Source organism: Acomys minous (genome assembly GCF_964271855.1).
Source record: "Acomys minous genome assembly, chromosome: 1".
Lineage (NCBI taxonomy): Eukaryota > Metazoa > Chordata > Mammalia > Rodentia > Muridae > Acomys > Acomys minous.
Genome location: NC_140483.1, coordinates 14970203 through 14993673, shown reverse-complemented (window position 1 = coordinate 14993673; position 23471 = coordinate 14970203). Strand labels below are relative to the sequence as shown.

At 39.9% G+C, this 23471-nt stretch overlaps 1 protein-coding gene across 14 annotated transcripts in view; it reads left to right on the top strand.

Moving 5' to 3' along the window:
• CDC42BPA (CDC42 binding protein kinase alpha) overlaps window positions 1-23471 on the top strand; it is a 207647-nt gene that overhangs the window by 24363 nt on the left and 159813 nt on the right. For all 14 annotated transcript variants that reach the window (XM_084791680.1, XM_084791667.1, XM_084791676.1 and 11 more), the window contains one exon: window positions 16232-16323. In XM_084791680.1, coding sequence (XP_084647806.1) covers window positions 16232-16323 — 92 coding nt within the window. Of the gene's footprint in view, window positions 1-16231; window positions 16324-23471 lie in introns of those variants that run through there.

Genomic DNA, 23471 nt, shown 5'->3' with positions numbered 1-23471 from the left:
TTAGCATTTAGCTTACTGTGGGCTCAACAATTAACAATCAAATATAGACAGACGCACACCTTAATAAAATGTAAATGAAGGCCACCTCTACAAAATCCAATGCAAATTGGTTCCAAAAGTAAGAAGAATTTTATTCTTACTGATCTATCAAGACTATCAAGAGCGAAGATGGCTTGAGCCTTTTGGTTTAGTGCTCAGCAGATATCCAGGTTCTGTGAATCTAGGGCAGTGTCTTTACCACCTCCCAAAGGCTATAGCACGGACCTGGTGCAGCATGCGCCCAAGTTAGTGGGGAAGGAGGGAGGGAGTGAGGGAGAGAAAGAGAGAGAGAGAGAGAGAGAGAGGGAGAGAGAGAGGGGGGGGGGAGGGAGGGATGGGGGTGCAAACCCAGAGAAAAGCTTCTACTCTGGTCTCAAATAGCCAGAATTACATTTCTTCTTTTTTTTTTTTTCTTTCTTTCTTTTTTTTTTTTTTTTGGTTTTTTTGAGACATGGTTTCTGTATGTAGCCTTGGCTGTCCTGGAGTCACTTTGTAGACCACGCTGGCCTTGAACTCACAGCGATCCACCTGCCTTTAGATTTCTATTTGCAGAGGAGGCAGTCATTGTGCTGGTGGTGATGCCATTGTCAGGGTACTTGGGCTGTGTGAAGGAAGATGGTTTTTTAAAAACAAATTTAGAATCTGGGGAGCTGGGGAGATGGTTCATTCATCAAAAAGCTTGCTGTGCAGATAATAGGACTTGCCTTTGGATACCTGGCACCACTTAGAAGCCAGGCCTGTGTGCGCTGCACACTCTAGCACTCAGGAATAAGGGGCTGAGGTGGGGTGGGCACAGGTTGTGCTGGTTAGGTTTTTTGTCAGCTTAACACAGACTGGGTTATTTAAGGGAAGAGGGAACCTCAATTGAAAAATGCCTCCATCAGATTGTGCTGTGGGAAAGTTGTGGGGTCTGCTGCTGTGTCTGCCCCTTCCCTCCTTTCTCTTCTTCTTCATTTTTTGAGACGTGGTCTCTCTGTGTAGCCTTGGCTGCCCTGGACTCACTTTGTAGACCAGGCTGGCCTCGAACTTACATAGATCCGCCTGCCTCTGCCTCCCTAAGAGCTGGGATTACAGGTGTACTTGAATTTTCTTGATTAATGACCAGTATGGGAAGGCCCAGCCCACTGTGGGCAGTGCTGCCTCTAGGCAGGCGGTAAGACTTGAGAGCCAGGAAAGCTAGCCAGCAAGCAGCACCCCTCCATGGCTTCTGCCTCAGTTCCTGCCTCAGCTTCCTTCAATAGTGGACCACGATCGGGACTATAAGCTCTAAGGTGAAATAAATCCTTTTTTCCTTACGCTGATTTTGGTCAGTGTCTTACAGCAACAGAAAGTAGCTAGAACACACAGTTGGACCGCTAGTTTGCTGGCTGGTTACGCTAGCCAGATTGGTGAGCTCTAGTTTCAATTAGAAGCCCTGTATCAAAAAAAGTATGGAGGGGTTGGAGGAAGGAAAGAGAAAGGAGAAAAAGTGTAATTGTATTACAATCTTAAAAATAAAAGAAAAAGATGCAAAAAAAATAAGGTGGGGAGTGACTGAGGAATACAACCTAATGTAGACCTCTGGCCTCTCCATGCATGCCGCAGACTTGCATAAGTACATATGTACATACATACACATGTATGTAGCACTTTACAAATTAGGATTTAATTAGAAAGAGAATCTGGGTTCTGGTTAGATTATAAGCAGTCTTCACTGCAGTTGACTTTTTGGTTTACCATTTATTGAAGCATTTTCATTAGAAATTATTAGTGCTACGGTAAAGTTTAAAATAACTTTTTGTTTTTTCCTGATCACCTATAGGAAATGCCTTCTCTAATAATATACTTGTGATTTAGAGATTCTGGGCCAGTGTTGCTGTGTGGAAGAGAGAATGGAATGAATTAAAAATTAAAAATATCTGTGATTAAATTTTAATTTAAAAGTTGTATATGGTCATCGAAATGTCACTTTCACAGCTTTGCCGGGTTTTTTGTTTTTGTTTTTGTTTTTTTTTTGACTTACCTTTCTTCTGATTGCCTATAAAACTTGTTTAGACTGCTGCTTTGGCCAGAGCATAAACCTTGGATTGTTACTTGCATGTGCTTGCGCACGTGCGCGCGCGCGCGCGTGTGTGTGTGTGTGTGTGTGTGTGTGTGTATGTGTGTATGTGTGAAGTTCATAGGGTTGGAGTCATTTGGGAGAAGGGAACCCCACTTGAGAAAAAGCTTCCATCACATTGGTTTGTAGGCAAGCCTGTGCAGCATTTCTTGATTAACGATTGGTGTGGGAAGGCCCTAGGCAGGTGGTCCTGGGTTGTATAGAAAAGCAAGCTGAGTGAGCCACAGAGAGCAGGCCACACACGGCTTCCTGGGCCCTGCCTTGAGTTCCTATCCTGACTCAGAAGTCATTTTCCTGAGTGTTCTAGTTGCCAGGTAGTCTCCCCCTTTCCCCCCTAGTTTAATTTTACATATATGGTTGTTTTGCCTGCATGTATGTCTGTGCACCACATGTGCGCATTTTCTGTGGAGCCAGAAGAAGCTGTTGGCTCCTCTGGAATTGGAGTTACGGAGGTGAGTGCTAGGAACTGAGATGCTCCAGCCATTTACAGCCTTTAAAAAAGAAGCACACACTGCCCAGGATTTTGTTTTTAAGAGTTCTTAGGGTTGGAAGAGTCTGGGCACTGCACACTACTCCTCTGCTTTGCTGCAGGCGTTGTCTCCACTCAGTTGTCTCAGTGGAAGCACTTGCAAAACCTACGTCTGCACAGTGTGTATGTGTGTGTGTTCACTCACACGTGTGGAATCTTTTTTAAAAATGTACTTTAAAAAATTATTTATTATTGTGTATACAGTGCTCTGCCTGCATATACACCCGCAGGCCAGAAGAGGGCATCAAATCACATTATAGATGGTTGTGAGCCCATGGCTCAGAGGTTAAGAGTGGGGACTGCTCTTTCAGAGGTCCTGAGTTCAAATCCCAGCAATCACATGGTGGCTCACAGCCATCTATGAGCCATCTATAATGAGATCTGATGCCCTCTTCTGGCCTGCAGATGTACATTTAGGCAGAGCACTGTATACATAATAATAGATGAATCTTAAAAAAAAAATAAACTATCATAGCATTTGAAAGGTTTGCGAGAACATGAGACTGACTTTCATAGTTTGGTTTGGTCTACATTTTCATATACACTCAGTGTTCTCAGCCTCATCCAGGCCATGGTATTGGCAGAGATGGAGGACAGGGAGTTGAGAGGAGGCGATGAGAAGAGGAGCAGGAATCTGGCTGGGTATCTAGGCTGTGGGGCAGGCACCAGACAGCGCGATGGGGCCTGGGCCTTTAATGATAACACATGCACAGCCCTAGATAAGGGGCACCAAGAAAATTGTTCTCGTCCATGTGAAATAACAAGCCTCACCTAGTGCCGATGTTCCTACTAGGAAACAGAACCCTCGGAATGGAGTCCATTTTTAAGGTGTTACCATTCATTTGTATTTGAGTCAGTTAAAAATTCAATTAAAATATAGACGGTCAGTTTCATCTTAAAAAGTCTACTAATGGTCAGGAGATAATTAGTGTAGTATCTTCACAGTGAAGTATTTCTACCTATGGAATGTGACAGCTTCTCAGGGCATATGTGGGTACACAGTTTCAATTTATAATCTTCCACTTCCTTAAGTACTCTTAAAAATCTCATCTGCTTGAGAATTCTCTGAAGTCAGCTGATTTTCCTTTTTCTTCCTTTTGACAATTGCCTGTCTCCCACTTTGTAAAGTAAAGTATGCTTTTCACCCATCTTGAGTCTGGGCTATAAGTGGTATCTTGCCTTGGAGCAAAATCTCTGGGTCAGTGCAGTTCAGGAATGAGCCACCGGTCTCAGCAGAGAGGAGGACACACCTGAGGCTCTGAGCCGCTCTGGGAGCCCTTGGGCAGCTACTTCTGAGACCCACATTTCTTCTGGAAGATGTGGGGTGTGAAGCAGAAGGGGCTGTTTGAAAATACTGACTCTCTAGGCAAGGTAAAACAAAAAGGAAGTGTTGTCAAGCTCTACATTATTTTACTAGTTTACAAATCCTAGCATCCATCTCCCTGGAAACTGCTACTACTTGAGATCCTGGTGATATATATGGTAATATATATATATTTTTATGTTGTATACACACACACACACACACACACACACACACACTTCTTTGAATAAAGAATTATAGACATGTTTCAATAGGATCATCTCACTTTCGCCACTGGTTTTCGAAAACCAAAGAAGCAAAATAAGATACATTTCTCCAAGTAATGTTGGTATCGTTTCTTAAAAATATTGAGAAGTCAGGTTTAGTGGTACACACCTTTAGTCCAGAACTTGGAAGGTAGAGGCATGCTGATTTCCGTGAGTTCAAGGCCAGCCTGGTCTGCACGGTGAGTTCTAGGACAGCCAAGGCTACATACATAGTGAGACCCTGTCTGAAAAAAACAAAAAAATAAAAACAAATACTGGAAAGTTTGAAAGAATTCAGTGCTAACCTTGTGTCATCCTTGACTTCTTTTTGGGAATCTAATTTGTAAATTAGATTCAGTATCTTTATTTGATATAAGGTTAATCTAGTGTTCTTTTACTTCTTGGTTATTTGACAAGTTGGAGTTTTCTAAGAAGTTGCACTTTTATTATTTAACTTGTTTGCAAATTATTTCTTCCAACACTATTTTTCTTGATTTATTTTGGAGTTTCACATCATGTGCTCTGGTTATACTCCGTTTCTAATCCTCTCATGTTGCTCCCTTGTAACCTCCCACTGCAAAAGAGAAAGAAGAAGGAAGGAAGACAAAAGAAAAAAGAAAACAAACAAAAAACCCAGTTCATTTTGTATTGTTTATATACTCACTGGAGCATGGCCAAACTCCCAGTGGACCAACTTCTAAGGAAAACTGAGTCTCTACCTGCATCCCCACCAGAAGCCGTAAGCTGTGAGGCAGAGGCAGGCAGATCTCTGTGAGCTTGAGATCAGCCCCGTTGTCATGACAGCCAAGGCTACACAGAGAAACCCTGTCTCAAACACACACACACACACACACACACACACACACCCCAAAAAGCCCCCCCAAAAAACTCAAACCCAAAACAACCCAAAATCCTGTCTTCCAAATCCAGCTTGTTGCTCAAAGTTTTGTTTGCTGTATCTGTCAGTTACTGAAAGATGTATAGTAAAATTATACCCTAATGGAAGATTTGCCAGTTTTTAAAATATAACTCTTAGAAGTTTTTGTTCATCATACATTTTGAGGCAAGATTAGTTAGATTCCTGAAATGTAAAATTATTATTTTTCCTGGCGAGTTGCACTTTTTATTTAATGGTTGTCATGTGTAGTAGGGCTTTTACCTTAAAATTACCTTTTCATCTTTATTTAAATTTAAGCAATATAACTTTATTTGGTTATTATTCATGTGGTTATCTTTTTAATTTTAGACAGGGTTTCACTGTGTAGCCTTGGCTGTCCTGGACTCGCTTTGTAGACCAGGCTGGCCTCGAACTCACAGCCATCCACCTGTCTCTGCCTCCCAAGTACTGGGATTACAGGTGTGCACCACCATGCCTGGCTTTACATGGTTTTTCTTTATTTGAACCTTTTCATTTTCATTTTTCTGTATTATTGAGTATGACTGGCATTTGGAAACAGGATATAATTTTTTTTGTTCTTCAGTATGAAAAATTTAAATTTTAGCTGGTGCATGGAAGCTATTTACATTTATTGGAAGTACAAATTTATCAGGGAGTCAGAGGGACAGACAGAGGCACAGGCAGAGAGAGTACAAGAGAGGGGAGGAGAGAGAGAGAGAGAGAGAGAGAGAGAGAGAGAGAGAGAGAGAGAGAGAGAGAGAGAGATGGATGGATGGATGGAGGGAGGGATGGATGGATGGATAGATATGAGGTGGCAGGTTGGTCCTTTTACGGCCTGGCACACACCTGGCGGCAGGTGATGATGTCAGAGGTTGTTCAGCAACTTAGAGGCAGGCTGTGTTTACTTTTGTACATATTGTCACTATCTTGGATTAATTCATCATATTTTCCAAATCCAGTGTTCCTTTCTACTTGTTTGGCATTTTCTTCTTCTAGGTGTCACGGTCAATGGAAGCTTGCACAAGCATGGTGTGTGTGTGTGTGTGTGTGTGTGTGTGTGTGTTCAGTTGCTGTCTCTTATGCTTCTCCAGAGACTCCTGGCTTGTAACTCCTACGCCATTTCTACTACGTGGGGAAACTAGAATGTGATCAGGATAGCACGGGCAGAGTGCCTAGTGTGGGATCTCAGTCTTCTCAAGGACAGAGTGAAAGAGTTACATAGCACGACCACCATGGGATTTCTCCCTTGCTCCTTACCCCACTCCACATCCACCTTCCCACCTCATGGTGTTGACTTGATCAGTTGTTTTAGGAGGTACATACAACAAACTGCTGTAGAGCCAAGTATACCTAGCTTAGTAGTCTTTCTGTAAGCTTTGAAAAAAAGTGGATTCCACCCACCTCCTCCTGTTTCCATCTCCCTCCCTTTCTCCCTTTTTCCTTTCTTCCTCCTCTTCCTATTAGATACCAGCATTCCTGCCCCTTTAACTGTGTCTTAGTGGCTAACTATTCTAAAAACTTGGGATTTATGTGTTTTCAGCAACAGAAGTAGGATTCTCTTCTCACAGAGTCCCTGTTAACTTTTCCCCTTGTATAAATTACCTCTGGATATTTGTTCAGTGGGCATCCTCCTAAGTCTCTGTCACTGTTACTACCATTAGGTTGTCTTGTTTAAGAATTACTTGTCGGGGCTGGAGAGATGGCTCAGAGGTTAAGAGCACTGTCTGCTCTTCCAGAGATCCTGAGTTCGATTCCCAATAACCACATGGTGGCTCACAACCATCTACAGTGTGATCTGATGCCCCTTTCTGGCCTGCAGATGTACACCCAGGCATAGCACTGAATAATAATAATAATAATAATAATAATAATAATAATAATAATAATAATAATAATAATAACAACAACAACAACAACAACATCAACAACAACTTGTGTTGCATTTTAAGCATTGTCTCATAGTTGAGTGTTGCTTATATTATGGTCCTTTAGAAGTAGAGTTGATTTGGGGTTTTGCTCATGCTTTTGAACTTAAAAATCTATATAGGAGATAAGTGAATATAAAATAATGAGTTCGTTAAGTAAGAACTGAGTCTGAAAATTAAGAGTTCTATTCTAAGTAAGGAGAAATTACAAAAAATGTCCAAGCATATATAGTTTCTGTTTGGGAAACATGGAGACAAATTTTTGACTAATGGTAAAGTTGCCGGAGCTCCCTCAGGTTATCTGTCACAGGAGAGATAAACTTACATTTTGAGTTTGTCTTTAGGATTTGTAACTGGATGTGCTTGGCTGTAAGTACAAAAGAGGCCAGTTGACAGTAGCTTCAAACACAGGACATTCACTACTAAGCAAGAAGCCCCAAGGCAGTCCCAGGTCAGTTCACTGGCTGAGCAGTGCCAGTGTTGGATTAGAAGGTCTCTGAAATCTCGTTTGTCCTGTTACTTGGCACAAGACAGCCAGCTCATGAAAGAGTATATCATTATCGTAGCGTCTGAAGTAGAAAGAAAGGGGCTTTGGTAAAGGCCTTAGTCCTTGCTTTGTCTCCTTAGGGAAGAGACTCCCTCCAGGCGCCCTCAAGCCCTTTTATGCCATTGGTTCAAAAGATAGAAAACAAGTTTTGTGCTTAGGCCACATTGACAAGAGGAAGGTGGTTGCTGTGGCTGGCACACGACCCACAGAGTATCAGGCTTTAAGGTAGCAGTCAAACCAGTGCTCAGCAAGATCCCCTAAATTCACGAGAATAGCTTTTCTCTTTCCCACTATTTATTTTTGGTGGTGCGGAAAGTGGGACCCAGAGCCCTACACATTCTGAGTGAGCGCTCTGTCATTGAGTTCTGGCCTCTGCTTATGCTTTTTTTTTTTGTCCCCAGGGTGCTTGTAAGTCTTAGAACTCAAAGGATCTTTCATTGGATTATCAGATTTGTTTTATTTTTGATACAGGGTGTTGTTCTGTATCCCACGTTGGCCTTGAACTCATGATTTTCCTACCTCACTCTTCTGAATGACAGAATTACCAAGGTGTATGACCATGCCTACAGAACCACTTTTGTTCATCTCTTATGGCACCTTGGCTCCATCCTGGGTGTTGAGGATCAGAATTTAAATTATTCCATTATCTGAAGAAAGACTCTTAGTCTTTACTGGAGGATACTGGGTCCCGTTCTTCCCCTCTTAGGTCACCAGCATTACCTCATTTCTCTGTGGATCTAGATTTTAGAGCTTGTGCCAGGACCAATATGCTTTAAATTAAAATGAATTTAAAAAGTTGGTCTTAATGTGTATACATGTTTTGCCTGTGTGTATGTATGTGTACCAATGTGTGCCTGGTGCCTTCAGAGGCCAGAAGAAGATGTCAAGTCCCCTGGACTGGAACTACAAACAGTTATGAGCCATCATGTGGGTGCTGAGATCGAACTCTGGTCCCGTGGAAGAGCAACCAGTGCTCTTAAACAATGAATTGTTTTTCCAGGATCCTTAAATTAAAAAAAAAAATCTATTTTAAGTGTATATGTGTATTTCTTACATATATGTCTGTATCCCATGTGCATGCCTAGAGCCAGTAGAGGCCAGAAGAGGGCATTACCCAGGAACTGGAGTTACAGATGGTTGTGAGCTGCCATATGGGTGCTAGGAATCAAACCTGCATCCTCTGGAAGAGCAGCCAGTGCCCTTAACTGCTGAGCCATTTGCTCTGTCCTTTTGTAGCATCTACTGCTATCATGGGATCTACTCCATTCTTTAAAGTTTTGATTAGATTTATTTATTTCTGATTCTTGATTGTATTGGTCAGAGTTAAAGAGAAAGAGAACTACCTTGTATTATTAGATTGGCTCACAAGGTATGTAGGAGTGTGTGTGTGTTTGTGTCTGTGTGTCTGTGTGTCTGTGTATCTGTATGTCTCTCCTGTTGTTGTTTGTTTGTTTGTTTGTGTGTGTGTGTGTGTCTGGATTTCTGTCTGTCTTGTCTTATCTGTGTCATTGTCTGGATTTGTTCAATTGGCTCAAATAATTACATACTATAGAGGCTGAAAAATTCTGTAATGGCTGCCTGCTGGCTGGCTGACTAGGGAACCCAGTCACGGTACTGTCTCTAAACTTCAAAGCAACAGAATCAAGGATGCTGACAGTGCAGTCCTGAGTCAAGGCTAAAGGCCCAAGAGCCCTTTGGGTCAGGATGGGAGGTGATGTTTTAAATTTCAGACAGAAAGATCAAGGGACCTGGAATATGATGTACTATAATGACGGTGGTGACAGTAACAGAAAAAAGTCTATTCTGGAAGTTAGAGCTAGAGAAAGAGAGTGAGAATGAGTGTGCGGGTGCATATGACACACACACACACACACACACACACACACACACACACACGTCCAGGGCTAGTTGTGTTTACTCAGTTTGCTGACTCACGTGCGAGTCTTTCAGGAAACACTCTCACAGATGCGCCAGCTTTACTAATTCAGTCAGGTCGATGCCTTAAACTAGCCTCCATGTTGAGATTCCCACATTGGGAAACTCTTTCATGAGTTTCATTGTGTATTCACATTTTCATGGCTGTCCATTTAGCATTTCTCGTGTATAGGATGTGTTTGTGAATGTACAGTGCACATGTGGCAGCCAGGGGACAACCTCAGAGGTTGGTCTTTGGCCACCATCTTGTTTGAGACAAGGTGTCTTTCTCTCAACTGCTGCATACTCCAGGCTAGCTTGCTGGTGAACTGGAGGTTGCCCTGTCTCTTGTTCCCCATCTTGCTGTAGGAACATTGGGGTGACAGATATGTGCTACCATGCATAGATTTCTCTGGGTTTTGGGGTTCTTACGTTTGTATGGCTTGTGCTTTTCCCACTGAGTCATCACCCCAGCCCCTTATTCAGCTTTTCCCATGTTGCATTGCTGTGTGTGCTGGTCTTTGTTACCTCTGCTCATCCTATTAACAAAACCATACACACATAAGGATTGTTTGCAAGCTTTATGCAGCAATTCAATCATTACCAAACAATTTTTTTAGTATCTACTCTGAAGGGTGAATAAAACAGTTTTAAGTACCATCATTGCCAAATACCTCAGAAACTTGGAACTTCATTCTTTATACAAATGATTGTGAGCCACCATTTGGATGCCGTGAGTCAAACGCAGGTCCTCTGGAAAAGGCGGCCAGTTGTAATATGGTTGGGACACATTTCAGAATCACTTACTCCCTTAGCACGGATTATTCTTTTGGTGCTTTTGTATTATCTTTAATTTTTAGCATTCCACTGAAGTTACCATCAGCAACCATAAGATAAAACAAGTAAAACATATTCTAGAAAGGATGAGAGAGAGAGAGAGAAACAAACAAACAAACAAAAACCGAGGGGCTGAAGACCTGGCTTGGTGAAGAGTGTCGGCTGCTTTTCCTGAGGACCCATGTTCCATTCTGAGCTGCTGCTGCTCCAGCTGGGGGCAGTCAGCACCTTCATCTGGCACTGCACACACACAGTATACAGGCTCCACTGCTGTGCCTGGCTCCACTGTGACTTCTTAAATGTGTATTTCAGAAGCGTCATATTCATGACATAGTACAGCCATTATTGATACTTTATTTCTAAAACGGCATCATTATACCAAAGAGAAATCGTATAATCATTCAGTGGTATTCCCTGTTTCTCCTGTTCTTCACTCCTGGTGGTAAACTCTATTTTCAACCTCTATAAATTTACCCATTTTAAGTATTTTATAGAAGGTAGATCATGTAATATCTCATACCTGGCTGTTTTACACAAAGCAAGTCCAGGGCAGCCAAGACTACACAGAGAAACCCTGTCTCGAAACCATTCCCTTCCCCTCCCCAAAAATCTCTTTTCAATTGAAAAGAAAATATTTCATTCAGTATATTCTGATCATCCTTTTCCTCTTAGAGCCTCCCCATTCATACCCACCCAATTCTATGCCCTTTGACTTTAGGTCTTTGATTTATTTCAAGTTAGTTTTGTGTGTGACGCATAGAAAGGACCCAAGTTCATCTTCTCTCTGTGTCTCTCTGTTCCTCCTTCCCTCCCTCTTTCCCTCCCATTATAATTTTGTGAGGATTGTCCTCATTCATTCAATTGCTTGGGTATCGTTGTCATTTTAGCAGACAACTATTCCAATAGAATAGCAGATTCTATTCCAATCCAGAATAGAAAAGGTCTTTCCATCCATTTAGGCTGCATTTAAATTTTTTTTTTAAAGCAGCATTTTATACTTTCAATATACAAGTGTTCCACCTCATTTGTTAAATTTACTCCTATTTACTTTATCGGTTTTTGTTGATGTTTGTTTGTTTTAAAATAAGGTCTCACTATGTAAACCTGGCTTACTTGAAACTCTTATATAGTCAAGGCTGGCCTCAAACTCAGGGTGATCCATCTGCTTTTGCCTACCAAATGCTGAGATTAAAGGCTTGCATCACCATACCTAGGTGTTTTGTTTTTTTAAAATTTCATTGCAAATGTAATTAAAATATTTTCCAATTATTCATTGCAAACATATAGAAAATTTCAATTTCTCTTTTTATTTTTGAGACAAAGTTTCATGAAGTTGTCCAGGCTAGCTTGGACTCTGTAGCCCCGGCTGGCCTTAGGTCTGTGATCCTCAGCCCCCACCCCCGTGTAGCTGGGATTGCAGGCTTGACGCACTAATCAGCCTCTACAAACTGACTTTTAAAGTAGTTTTAATGAGATATTATTTACATCTGACAGAATTCACTGATTTAAAGTATACAATTTAGTGTGTTTAGTTTATTTGTGGTTGTGTCATTACTACCACCGCTCAATTTTAGGCCGTTTTTACCACATCCTAAGAAAACCCTATATCCATTAGCTGTCATATAGACAACATTACCCCTAAGCAGCATCTAGCCTGCTTTCCGTGGCTGGGTTTGCTTGTTTTATTTAAATGGGCTCCTGTGAAGTATGAAGTGCAGCCGCTTTTGTGTACTGATTCTATATCCTGTACCTTTGCTGTGTTCCTTTGTTTACTTTGCATTTGCCACATACACCTTAGTGGTTGTTGTGTATAATATCATGTCACCTCCAAATATTTTTCTCCTGTTCTGTTTAGATAGCTTTCATTTTTATTTATTTTTTCTGATCTACTTGCTCAGGCTTTAACTTCTAGTCTTAGCTCAGTAGAAGTGGCCAGAGCCAGGCGTCCTTGCCATGTCCTGATCCTGGGGAGACTTCCCCATTGGCTGTGGTATTCTGTAAGTGTGTGAGCAGTGAGTCTGCATTTTGGCATTATTTGGTATTTCAGATTCTTAACTTTTCACATATTATTTGATGTCTTAATACTTTCTTCTTATAAACGTTGAGTCTTGTTTTAAAACTTTATATTTTGGAAATTAGCATGTTATGTATTATTTTCTTTTTAAATGTTTTCACTCTTATTTATTTATTATTATAATTTATTCAGATTACATCATGTTTGTTATCCCCTCACTTGTATCTTCCCTCCTCCTTCCACCCTGTTCCCCTCCCGGACCTCTGACAGGAGGGGACCTCTTCCCCCACCATATGACCACAGCCTATCAGGTCTCATCCAGATAGCATGTTTCCCCTTCCTCTGAGTGCTGCTGGGCCTCTCCACCAAGGGGAAGTGATTAAATTGTGGCACCAGAGTTCATGTCAGAGGCAGTCCCCACTCTCCCAACAACTGTGGAGATGAGCTGTCGGTTGGCTAGATCTGGACAGGGGGTCTAGGTTTATTGTAGGCATTGTCCTTGGTTGGTACAGCAGTTTGTGCAGGCCCCCGGGGTCCAGTGGTGTCCTTATGGGGCTCCTGAACCCACTGGGCTCTGTGTATTATTTTCTATTGAAGATTTGTGAACAGAATGTTCTGTTGAAATCAGGCTTAGAATGGTTACTTTCAGCTATGCATTTACGAGTCCTTCATGTCTTTCTGTGGCTTGATACTTCATTTCCTTTGTGTGTATGAACAATATCCCTTTGAATGGCTGTCCCACGAAATGATTATTTACGTACCACTGCAAGCAAGCTATATATATACATATGTGACAGGTAAGTAAAACAGCATTTTAAAAAGGAAAATCGAGGGGTTAGAAGGTGTAAAGACAGTGTAATGAACTTCTATATACTCTTAATGGTTTATCTGTTCGGCTTTGTATTCGGATATTTTTATCATATTTATGCTGTTCTTTGCTTTCTCTATACGCAAACATGAATACATTATTTTGGCTGACCCGTCTAAGGATAAATTATTGATATCAAAACTTTAATTGTATATATTTCCTCAGAATAAAGATACTGTCTTGCATTGCTTTGTAGTATAACTGTCAACCTATTTAACTTTGTGATAATTAAAAATTTAAAGATTACCTTTATTTAGTGTGTGCACGCGCATGCATGTTTGTGTTTGTACTCTCTATTCATGTGTGTAGTAGCTTGTGTGAGGTCAGAGGACAGCTTGCTGGAGTCTGCTCTCTCTCTCCCATGTGGTCTCTGGGGATTGACCTCAGGTCGTCTGGCTTGGTGAGGAGGGCCCTTGCCACTGAGTCGTTTTGTTCTGTTTTTGTTTGTTTATTTATTTGTTTGTTTTAGTTTTCCAAGACAGGGTTTCTCTGTGTAGCCCTCGCTGTCCTGGACTTGTTTTGTAGACCAGGCTGGCCTTGAACTCACAGTGATCCACCTGCCTCTGCCTCCCTGTTGTTGAGATTAAAGGCAGGGTGCCACCATGCTCAACCTCCACTGAGTCATTCTGTGTCCTCTGGTATAATAATTTTGTTTACTGTACATCCAATATTGAAATCTAACTATTGTCTCAATAATATTCTTACAGCAATTTTTTTTGATTGAGAATCCAATCTGTAATCATTCCCTGCATTTAGTGTCTCTTTAATGTCTTTTGATGGCCTTTATCTTTCATGTCATTGCTCTGTTCTGACCCTTGTCATGCCACAAGTCACTTGTTTTGCAGTCTTGTTCCCCGTTTGAGTTTGTCAATTGTTTGCTGGCGATTGGATTCAGATGGCTTTTCTTGGGCAAGTGCAGGGTCCTCAATGACACTGCATGGCTTCCTACCACTTACTACTGTGTTGTACTAGTTACAGCTATCTCCCTAGAACCTTGGGTCTTCTGGAACAATGATAAATAGAAAGCTTCATTTGAATGTTGTATTTTCTCTTTGCTCCTGGATGATACCTGTGTGCCAAGGATTTCTTCATTTCCTTCAGAGTGTGTCATGGCTTGTGCACTTTTTGCTAGAACTTGCGAAGTTGCTAACTATTGGTGGCTTCTTTACGGAAGACTAACATACTGATTCAATTTAGTTATTGAATAATTTAGACTTTCAGTTTTGAAAAGCAATTAGCTACTCTGTAAGAATAATTTGTCACAGTAAATTTAGCAGCAAAGGTTGCTTACGATACTTAATCTCAGTAGCACTGTAATTTTTTCCAACTTCTTACTTGTGGTATTTTTTTAAATTAATTTTTATAGTCTTTTAAAGCCCTTAAACATCATTTTGTGAACGCCTGTGTGCCTATCTGTGGGTATGTTCAAGAGAGTGCGGGTGCCCTCAGAGGCCAGAGGCATTAGATACTCCTGGAGCTGGAGTTCCAGGCAGTTGTGAGCCTGGGTGATTTGGGTACTGGGAGCCAAATCTGGGTCCTATGGAAGAGCGGTATGGGTTCTTAAACACTGAGCAACCTCTCCAGCCACAAGCCTTTCAATTATGTGGTTATTTTCAAATTAAGCAATTTCATTCATTTTGCTTTATCTTTGTTTTGAATTCTACTGGTGGGGCTGGACACAGATAGGGTTTTACTGTGCTATATAGGTTGTTTTTATGCTCTTGAGTTTAGTTTTAGTGATCCTCTTAAAGTAGACTATTTCAGACTTGATTTGTTTCTTTTTTTTCTTTCTTTCTTTCTCTCTCTCTTTCTTTCTTTCTTTCTTTTTTTTTTTTTGTAAGCGCTGGTTTAGTCTTAGTCCTCAAAATTTAACACATAGGTTTGTGTGTGTGTGTGTGTGTGTGTGTGTGTGTGTGTGTAGTTTCTAATTACTTATTTCTTCCCTTTAATTTTAGAGCTTATTGCCATTTCTGTTATCTTTTATTAATTTTCAGTTATTGCGTGATATACATACAATTTGGTTTTTATGTTTTCAGTATTTTGAGTTTTATTTGCAGTGGCTTTATGGCTTGATATTATCAAAATCTATAGAATTGAATGTGTTTGAAGATAATACTTATTGTCCAGCTGTTGCAGTGCTATCTCTGTATGTTGTTCCAATATATTGTTGTTTTGGGGTCTGTTTGAAGTGTCAGTTACAGAGAAAGATGTAGTATTTCTAGAAACTTGTAAAATTGAAGCAAACCTTTTTTAAGGCAGAGTAACTGAAATTTGATCCTGTGATTATATGGTTGTTAAAATGATGTTTTAGAAAAGGTTGAAAGGATGGGAGTCTTAGGAGGAAATGAAGGATAGTATCTTTCAACACTGAAGCATATTCCCTAAAAGTGTAAGGCAGGCAAATGCTGTAGAATTACATATGAGAAATAGGAATCCAACAAGCGTACAGATTTTGTGCAAGCAAATACTATTAACATAAATGGGCTGCGCACATCACTATTTCCTCAGGAAGTTCTGTATACTACTCATGTATTCAGTTCACTCATGACATCAAAGCTGTCCTTTCACCTCCACATGTGCACACACATGTACTTGCACATACACACAAACTACCTATTTATCTTGAGGGTATAGTGGTAACGTGCCTGTAACTCCAGTACTCCTAAATGTAGAGGCAGGAGGATTACAAACTTGTCTGGGCTACATAGTGACTTGCAGGCCAGTATGGGCTAAATCCCTAAGACCGTGTCTCAAACAAACAAACAAACAAACCCCAAATGTCAAAAGTGCAATTTGTATAAGTAAAAGAAACACTGCTTTTTAAAAATACAAGTTAATTTATACTCCTGTAGTTTGAGGAGATTTTAAAGTGCTTTGGATTAGTTCTTAATCATACTTAGAATTTTTACTGTTTAAGCTATATTCATCTATTGCACATCTAGTTTGTATTACATTTCATTAAGAAAGTAACTGATATTGCTCTTTTGTTTCAGCTAAACCATTTACTTCCAAAGTGAAACAAATGCGATTACATAGAGAAGACTTTGAAATACTAAAGGTGATTGGTCGAGGAGCCTTTGGGGAGGTAAGAACGACTTTATACAATGCTTGCTAATTGTTGGAGGTGTTCTATACAGTCTTCTAGACATCTGTACAGAGATACTTGCTGTTCCAATCTATATGGCTGAGCAGAAAATGGGTTAAAGTTGTGCATGAGACGTTTCACATGGGTTGTTTTCTATGATGCTTCACTAATGTGGACTAAATTGTGTTTCTCGGCTGTTTCCTCTTGTGCCAGGGACTTACGACCTCACGCTGCTTCATCTCCTCAGAAGTCTTGGTGTGTGTGGTGGTGTCTTCCTCCTGCTCCTGCTCTTTTTCTCAGTGTGTTTTTATATTACTTTAGAATCTTGCACATGCAAGAACGCGCGCGCACACACACACACACACACACACACACACACACACACACACACACACACACGGCGGGGGGATAGAGGGATCTAGAATTCCATTGAAACTAGAGATGAGTTTATAATTAATTGAAAATTTAACACTGAATCAGGTAATCCATGGACATGATATATTTCTTCTCTTATTTAGGGTTTTGTAGGTTTGTAGCTTTATTTAGTATAGAAGATTTCACATCTTAGCAGGTTCACTAGATGTGTGGTATTCTTGAGGTTATTTTAATTAAAATGGCCTAAGTTTCATTTTCTAATTGTTGAAAATACAGATAATTGCAGTTCAGTAATTTTATTCATTAACCTTATGCCTAGTCATTGTATTAATTTTAAAATCATGGAATGTGTTGAGTTTTAATAAAATGCTTCATTTACATCTGTTGAAACACTAGTAAGTTTCCCCTTTTACTTGCTTAATGTGTTGAACTCTACTTTTTAATTTCAAATGCTAAACTAACATTACATTTATAGAATGATTCCAGCTTGGTTGTATCTTATCCTTTTTGTGCATCAGTGGATTTGGTATGCTTTTAAAAATGTATATGTAATTTTTTTCCAGTTTTTTCCCACTTTGCTTGTGCTCTGTGCAGCCTTGGCTGTCATGGAACCCACTCTATAGACCAGTTGGCCTCAAACTCAGGGATCCACGGGCCTTTGCCTCCTGAGTGCTGGGACTAAAGGCACGCACCACTACTGCCCAGCTAATTTTTACCTATTTTGATACAGAAATTGACCTGTAATCTTCTAAAACCTTCATCAGATCTGCAAGCCCCATAGGAAGTGTCCCTCTTTGACTGTGTCTGCAAGCTTTTGAGGTGATTACTGGCTTCTTGTTTGCTTCTGGTGTTTTCTCAGGTGAAGCCTTCTGAGCCTGGAGTCTGTTCCTGAGATAGTCAATTTTTACAATGGATTTTTAAAAATTATGTGTCAGTTTTGTTGTGTTTATTCACCTCATATACCTTTTAGGACTTAGTATTATATTGATCACTTACTGATTTATATGACCATGGGTTGATCTTATTTTTAAATTTGTCTTGCCAGAGAGTCGTCAGTTCTCTTTGGTTTTCAGTAAATTAACGTTCAGCCTCTTTAGTTTCGCTGTTGTGGATTAATCCTGCTCTTTAATGTTTTATTTTCTGTAGTATTAACTTGCCATTCATTCTTCTAATTTATTGAAGTAGGTAATTTAGCACATTGATTTTTAGTTCTTTGTATAAAATGTGCACTGGGCTGGTTTCATCTAAGCAGTGTTATCTGAGGCTGGTGACTTTTGAGATGTCACCGTCACCCTTCCATTATTGTTTGCTCTTTACATTTTCTGGTTGTTTTGGTTTGTGTCCATGAGTTTAAAACTCATCACTGTTTCGAAGAGCCTTGAAGATTTTTTTTCTGTTTATATTTTTGCCATTGAATTATAATGTGTTCAGAGCTGAGATAGCATATATTATGTGATTAGAACTTATTAATAATAAATACAATTTATAATTATAAATTAATTATAATTTAGCTATTTAAAATTTTTGTTTTAATTTTTTGATTTCTCTTGAGCTGCTATTTCTTGAGAAAGGAGTTGGCTTATTTGTTTCTTTATTTCTTTCAGTTTTATTCTTGATATATTACTTCCTAGAGAATCTTTTTTCTTTCAGTTTTTGCTTATAACAAATACAGAGTCAATTTGTCTTCCTAATGATGAACTCTTATATCATTATAGAATGTCTTGTTACCTCTATGATGCTCTTTTGGCATGTGTTAGTCTGATATTAGTTATTTGAGCGGAATTCTTTTAGCTTGTTTTTTGTAACCTTATAGTATATTTGCTACTAAGTGGAATACCAATTCCTTGTTAGCCCTCTGCTAGCATGGGTTCATGTGACCTAGTTGTTAGTCTTATATTAATAGAATTATTTACTATATATTATTGTTTCTAGCTTCTGTACATTACACTTACCTGATACACCCTTGTTTTCTTTTCTCCTGTCCTTTAACTTTTATTTCTTATCTATTTATTTGTATGTGTCTCTGCTCTCTGTGTGTGCGTGTGCATGCATGTATATGTGTGGGTGTGCCGTGGCATGCATGTGGAGTTCAGAGGGCAACTCGTGGGAGTCCTTTCCCTTTTTCCAGCATGTGGGTTCTGGAAACTGAACTTAGGTCATCAGGCTTGGCAGCAAGTGCCTTTACCCACTGAGCCACTGCACTGGCTCTATATCCTGATTTTCCACTAGCTCACAGTATTTTTTATATGAATATACCATATGTTTTACTCATAATAACGTTATTGATTGCTAAGTTACTTATTTATTTATTTTTAGCTGTTCAGAATATTACTGTCAGAAGCATCTTATTTACATCTTTGATGAGGTGTAAGCACTTATTAGGTGTGGGTCCCTATGTTCTGAGGTAGGCATAGTTAGCTTTAGTAGACAGTGCCAAATCATTTCCTAAGTACTGAGTCCTACTCCCTGTAGCACTAGTCTCAGTTTCCACTGAGCCCCTGTGGTAGATGTGTAGTGGTGTTCATTGTGACTCCATCTTGTGTTTCCGGTTAAGTCTTAAAGTGCAGTAACTGTGTATCACTTCATATGTGGATATCCTTTGAACAGTGGACATTTGGGGTTAGGAGGTAGGAGTGGAGTATTGCTGGTATATTCTGGATGCAAGTGATTTTGTGGACATACAGGATGTGTGTACAAAAATTGCTTGGCCTTTTCCTGCTAGATCTTGTTTTGAGATCAAGCTCAGTAATTAAACTGTATTGATTAGTGATTTCTGTGTTTAGGAATTTTGTCCTAACCTGAAGATCATGAATATTTTCTGTTCATCTTAAAAAAAAAAAAAAAGACATTTCTTTCTGTTTTGTGTGTATGAGTGGTTTGTCTACATCTATATATGTGCACTGTGGTGCCTACTGTGTGCCTGGTACCTGAAATGGTCGAACGAAGGTGTTGAGTCCCCGAAACTAAAGTTCTTGAAGGTTGTGAGCCACTGTGTGTGGACACTGGGAGCTAAGCCCGGAGCCCTTCAAGAGCAGTCAAGTGTTTAACTCGAAGCCACTACTCCACCCCTTTTCATCGTCTTAGAAATTCTTCCTACGAAGTGCCAGGAGCGATGGTGCACGCTTGTCATCCCAGCACCTGGGAGGCCAAGGCAGGAGTCAAGCACCATTCTTGGCTACCTAGTGAGTCTCAGGCTAGCCTAGGCTACACACAACCCTGACTCTAAAACAGATGCAACCCACCTCCCAGCCCCCTTTAAAAAAGAAAATAAAAGGAAAATTCTTTCTGTGGTCTTTCAAAAAATCTTTTCCATTTAGGTCTGTGTCTGTGATCCAATTGGTATTGATTGTTTTGTGTTTTCTAAAGTATTGTTGAAACAGATTACTTTGCTTTTATTGAAATACTTTTGTTAGCATTTTAGCCAAGAAAAGAAATCCACTTGCTTTATAAGTGTGGATGGTTGTGAGCTGTTGGTTCTGTTTGTCCTTTTGCCTTGCTTTGTGTGCCAGCACACAGTAAATTGATTCCCATGGCTTTGTACTAAAAAGTTTTGAGTGTGTAGTAAATGATGTGGGAGTGTAAGCATTGTGTTAGATTCTAGGACTTTTCCATTTTAAAATCAGCATGTTCAGTTTCCATCCTGCCTACTAGTTCAGAGCTGAGTCATTGAGTGTGTAGATAGATTTGGGGAAGACCGACACTAATACTGTTAAATCTAGTCTCTCTCTCTCTCTCTCTCTCTCTCTCTCTCTCTCTCTCTGTCTCTCTCTCTGTCTCTCTCTGTCTCTCTCTGTCTCTCTCTGTCTCTCTCTCTCTCTGTCTCTCTCTCTCTCTGTCTCTCTCTGTCTCTCTCTGTCTCTCTCTCTCTCTCTCTCTCTCTGTGTGTGTGTGTGTGTGTGTGTGTGTATGTGTAAAATGTGTGTGGTTAGGTGTTGAGCCTTACCTTCCACCTTGTTTGAGATAAGTTCTTTTTGTTCATGGCTGTGTACTCAGGCCAGCAGGCCCGTGAGCTGCGGGGAATCTGTTATCACCTCCCATCTGGCTGTAGGCGCATGGGGATTACAGATTACTATCAAGCTCAGCTTTACCTGGCTCCTAGGGGTCTGAACTCAGATCCTCATACTTGCATGGTTAGAACTTTACCCAGTGAGCCGTTTCCTCAGCCTCCTCTTTGTTTCTTAAGGTCTGATTTTTTAAAAAGTTTTAGATTATAAGTATTATGCATAGTTTGTTAAATTTATTCCCAAGTACTGATTTGATGACAAATGACTATAAAATTTTTTATACTAAATATTATGTTTCTCATATGTAGGTACAATTTATTTTAAATCTGACTTGTATTTCTTGATATTTGGTCATTTGTTTAGAAGGACAGTTTCTCTTTTCACTTTGCAGACGGTACATTCCACTTCTTTGTCTTGATTTACGACATCTGCTTACGTGGCTAATGAAGAGTTGAGCATGTGTCATGAGGTAGACATGCTTACCCTCCTCTGGAATGTAGGGAAAAGGCATTAAAAATATTACAATTAAGGATTTCTAAGAATTTAAGGGTTCAATATTCACTATTAAATAAGATGCTAATTGTAGGTGCTTTGGTAGATGTGGCCTGTTTGATTAAACAATGTGGGCTAATGCTAGTTTCTGAGGTTTTAAAATTTTACTCATTAATCAATGTATCTACTGGTATAATTATATAGTTTTTCCCCTTTTATTCACTTGTTGTGATGATCTATTTTGATTTTTTTAATCCTTATTAATTGCATTATTTGTTTTTTGATGTATGTATGTTTAGTTTTTTTTGAGTTCTTTATATATTCTGGATATTAACCCCATTAGATTAATAGCTGTTACATATTTCCCCTCATTCTGGAGGTTGTCTCTTCTCCGTATTTAATGTTTCCTTTGCTGTGCAGAATCTTCTTAACTGGATGCAGTCCCACTCGTCGTTACTTATTATTTCATGAGCTGTTAGAGTCCTGTCCACAAAGTCTTTGCCTGTCAATAGTTTGAAGTATTCTGGTTGTTTTCCTTCAGAGTTTGCCTTACAGCCTTTGATCCATTTGCAGCTGGCTTTTATGTAGGACAAAAGTTAGAAATCCAGTCTTGTTTTCCCACATGTGAATATTCAGTATTCCCAGCACCATTTGTTGAAGAGACTGTCTTTCTCACCAACGTAAGTTTTGCTATCTCGGCAGAACATGGCTCTACATGCAAGGGTTTGTTGCTGGTTCCTTTAGTTTATTCTGTCAGTTAACTATGGCACTTGACCTGGCCAGTTTTATGTCAGCTTGACACAAGCTAGAGCCACGTGAAGGGAGGGAGCCTCAATTGAGAAAAGGGTTCCACAGATCCAGCTGTAGAACACTTTTTTATTAGTGGTTGATGGAGGAGGGCGCCGTCCTCTGTGGGTGATGCTATCCCTGGGCTGGTGGTCCTGGGTTTTATAAGAAAACAGGCTGTGTAAGTGTTACAGCTCTGAAGGGAAAGGTATCCTGGCATTTGGGAGGGAAGGAACACCGCACAACAAACCCCACACAAGATTCCTTGGGAAGGTGCAGGAGAGCGGCTCTGCTTGTGTGAGAAGCAGCAGGACACTGAGGCAGGCTTCCTGTAGGTTTCTTAGGGGAGGAGTTTTCTAAAGTGGAAGTTTCCAGGGTGGGGATGGGTGGGATTTCAAGCCAAGCCCAGGGATTGGTAGGCTTTTAGTAGGTTTTCAAATCCAGAATGGGCTTGGATCTTTTACCCCATAGGCTGAGCAAGCCATGAGGAGCAAGCCAGTAAGCAGCACCCCTCCCTGGCCTGTGCATCAGCTCCTACCTCCAGGTTCCTGCCCTGCTTGAGTTCCTACTCTGGCTTCCTTCTGTGATGGACTACAATGTGGAAGTGTAAACCAGATAAATTCTTTCCTCTCCAACTTGCTTTTGGTCATGGTGTTTTATCACAGCAATAGAAGCTCCAACTAAGACAACACGGTAGTGTAATTTGAAATAAGGTACTGTGATACTTGCAGCATTGATTGTTGTTGTTGTTGAAGAGTGTGTTTGTGTGTGTGTGTCATGTGAATGTCAACATTATCCTTTGTATTACAAAATGGAAGTTTTTAATTTTAATGAAACTCTTATTTATTTTCATGGATTATGTTTTTGATGTTGGTGTATAATTGATTTTTCAACTATTAAAGCAATTCCTGGTAGAGTGTGTATTAGATTCAGATCATTTTTCAAGATGTTTTTCTTTTCAGTTAATCAGTATTTTGTTAGCTAGTTTTACATCTGTATTCATGGAGAGTGTTGACCTATTCTTTTTTTTTTTTTAATCAATTTTAAGCATTGATATTAAGGTTGTGATGAATATAAGTAAGGAGTTGGGGGTTTTATTTTCCTAATGTTTGGAAGCTTTTATACAATACTACTTTTTTTCTTTTGATGGAATTTAATAATGCAACTCTCTGAACTTTGGTTTTTAATACTCATAATTGCTTAACGCTTAATAGTTCTGAGTTAGTCAGCATTTTCCATTTTAGTTAGCATCACTTTCAGTAGCTTTATTTTTCATGGAATATGGGTGCTAACATTAAGTTACAAGTTCATTGTCATGAGGTTGTTTACAATATTTTCTATTAGTTTTGCTGTCTGTAGAGTCTGAGGCAAGGTTCCTTCTTTCATGGTCGTGCTTTCTTTTTCTTGAGTCTTACTAGAGGTTTTCCAATGCAGTTACATTTCAAAGCTACTTGTGTCTGTGTATCTGTCTCTGTATATATATACACACAC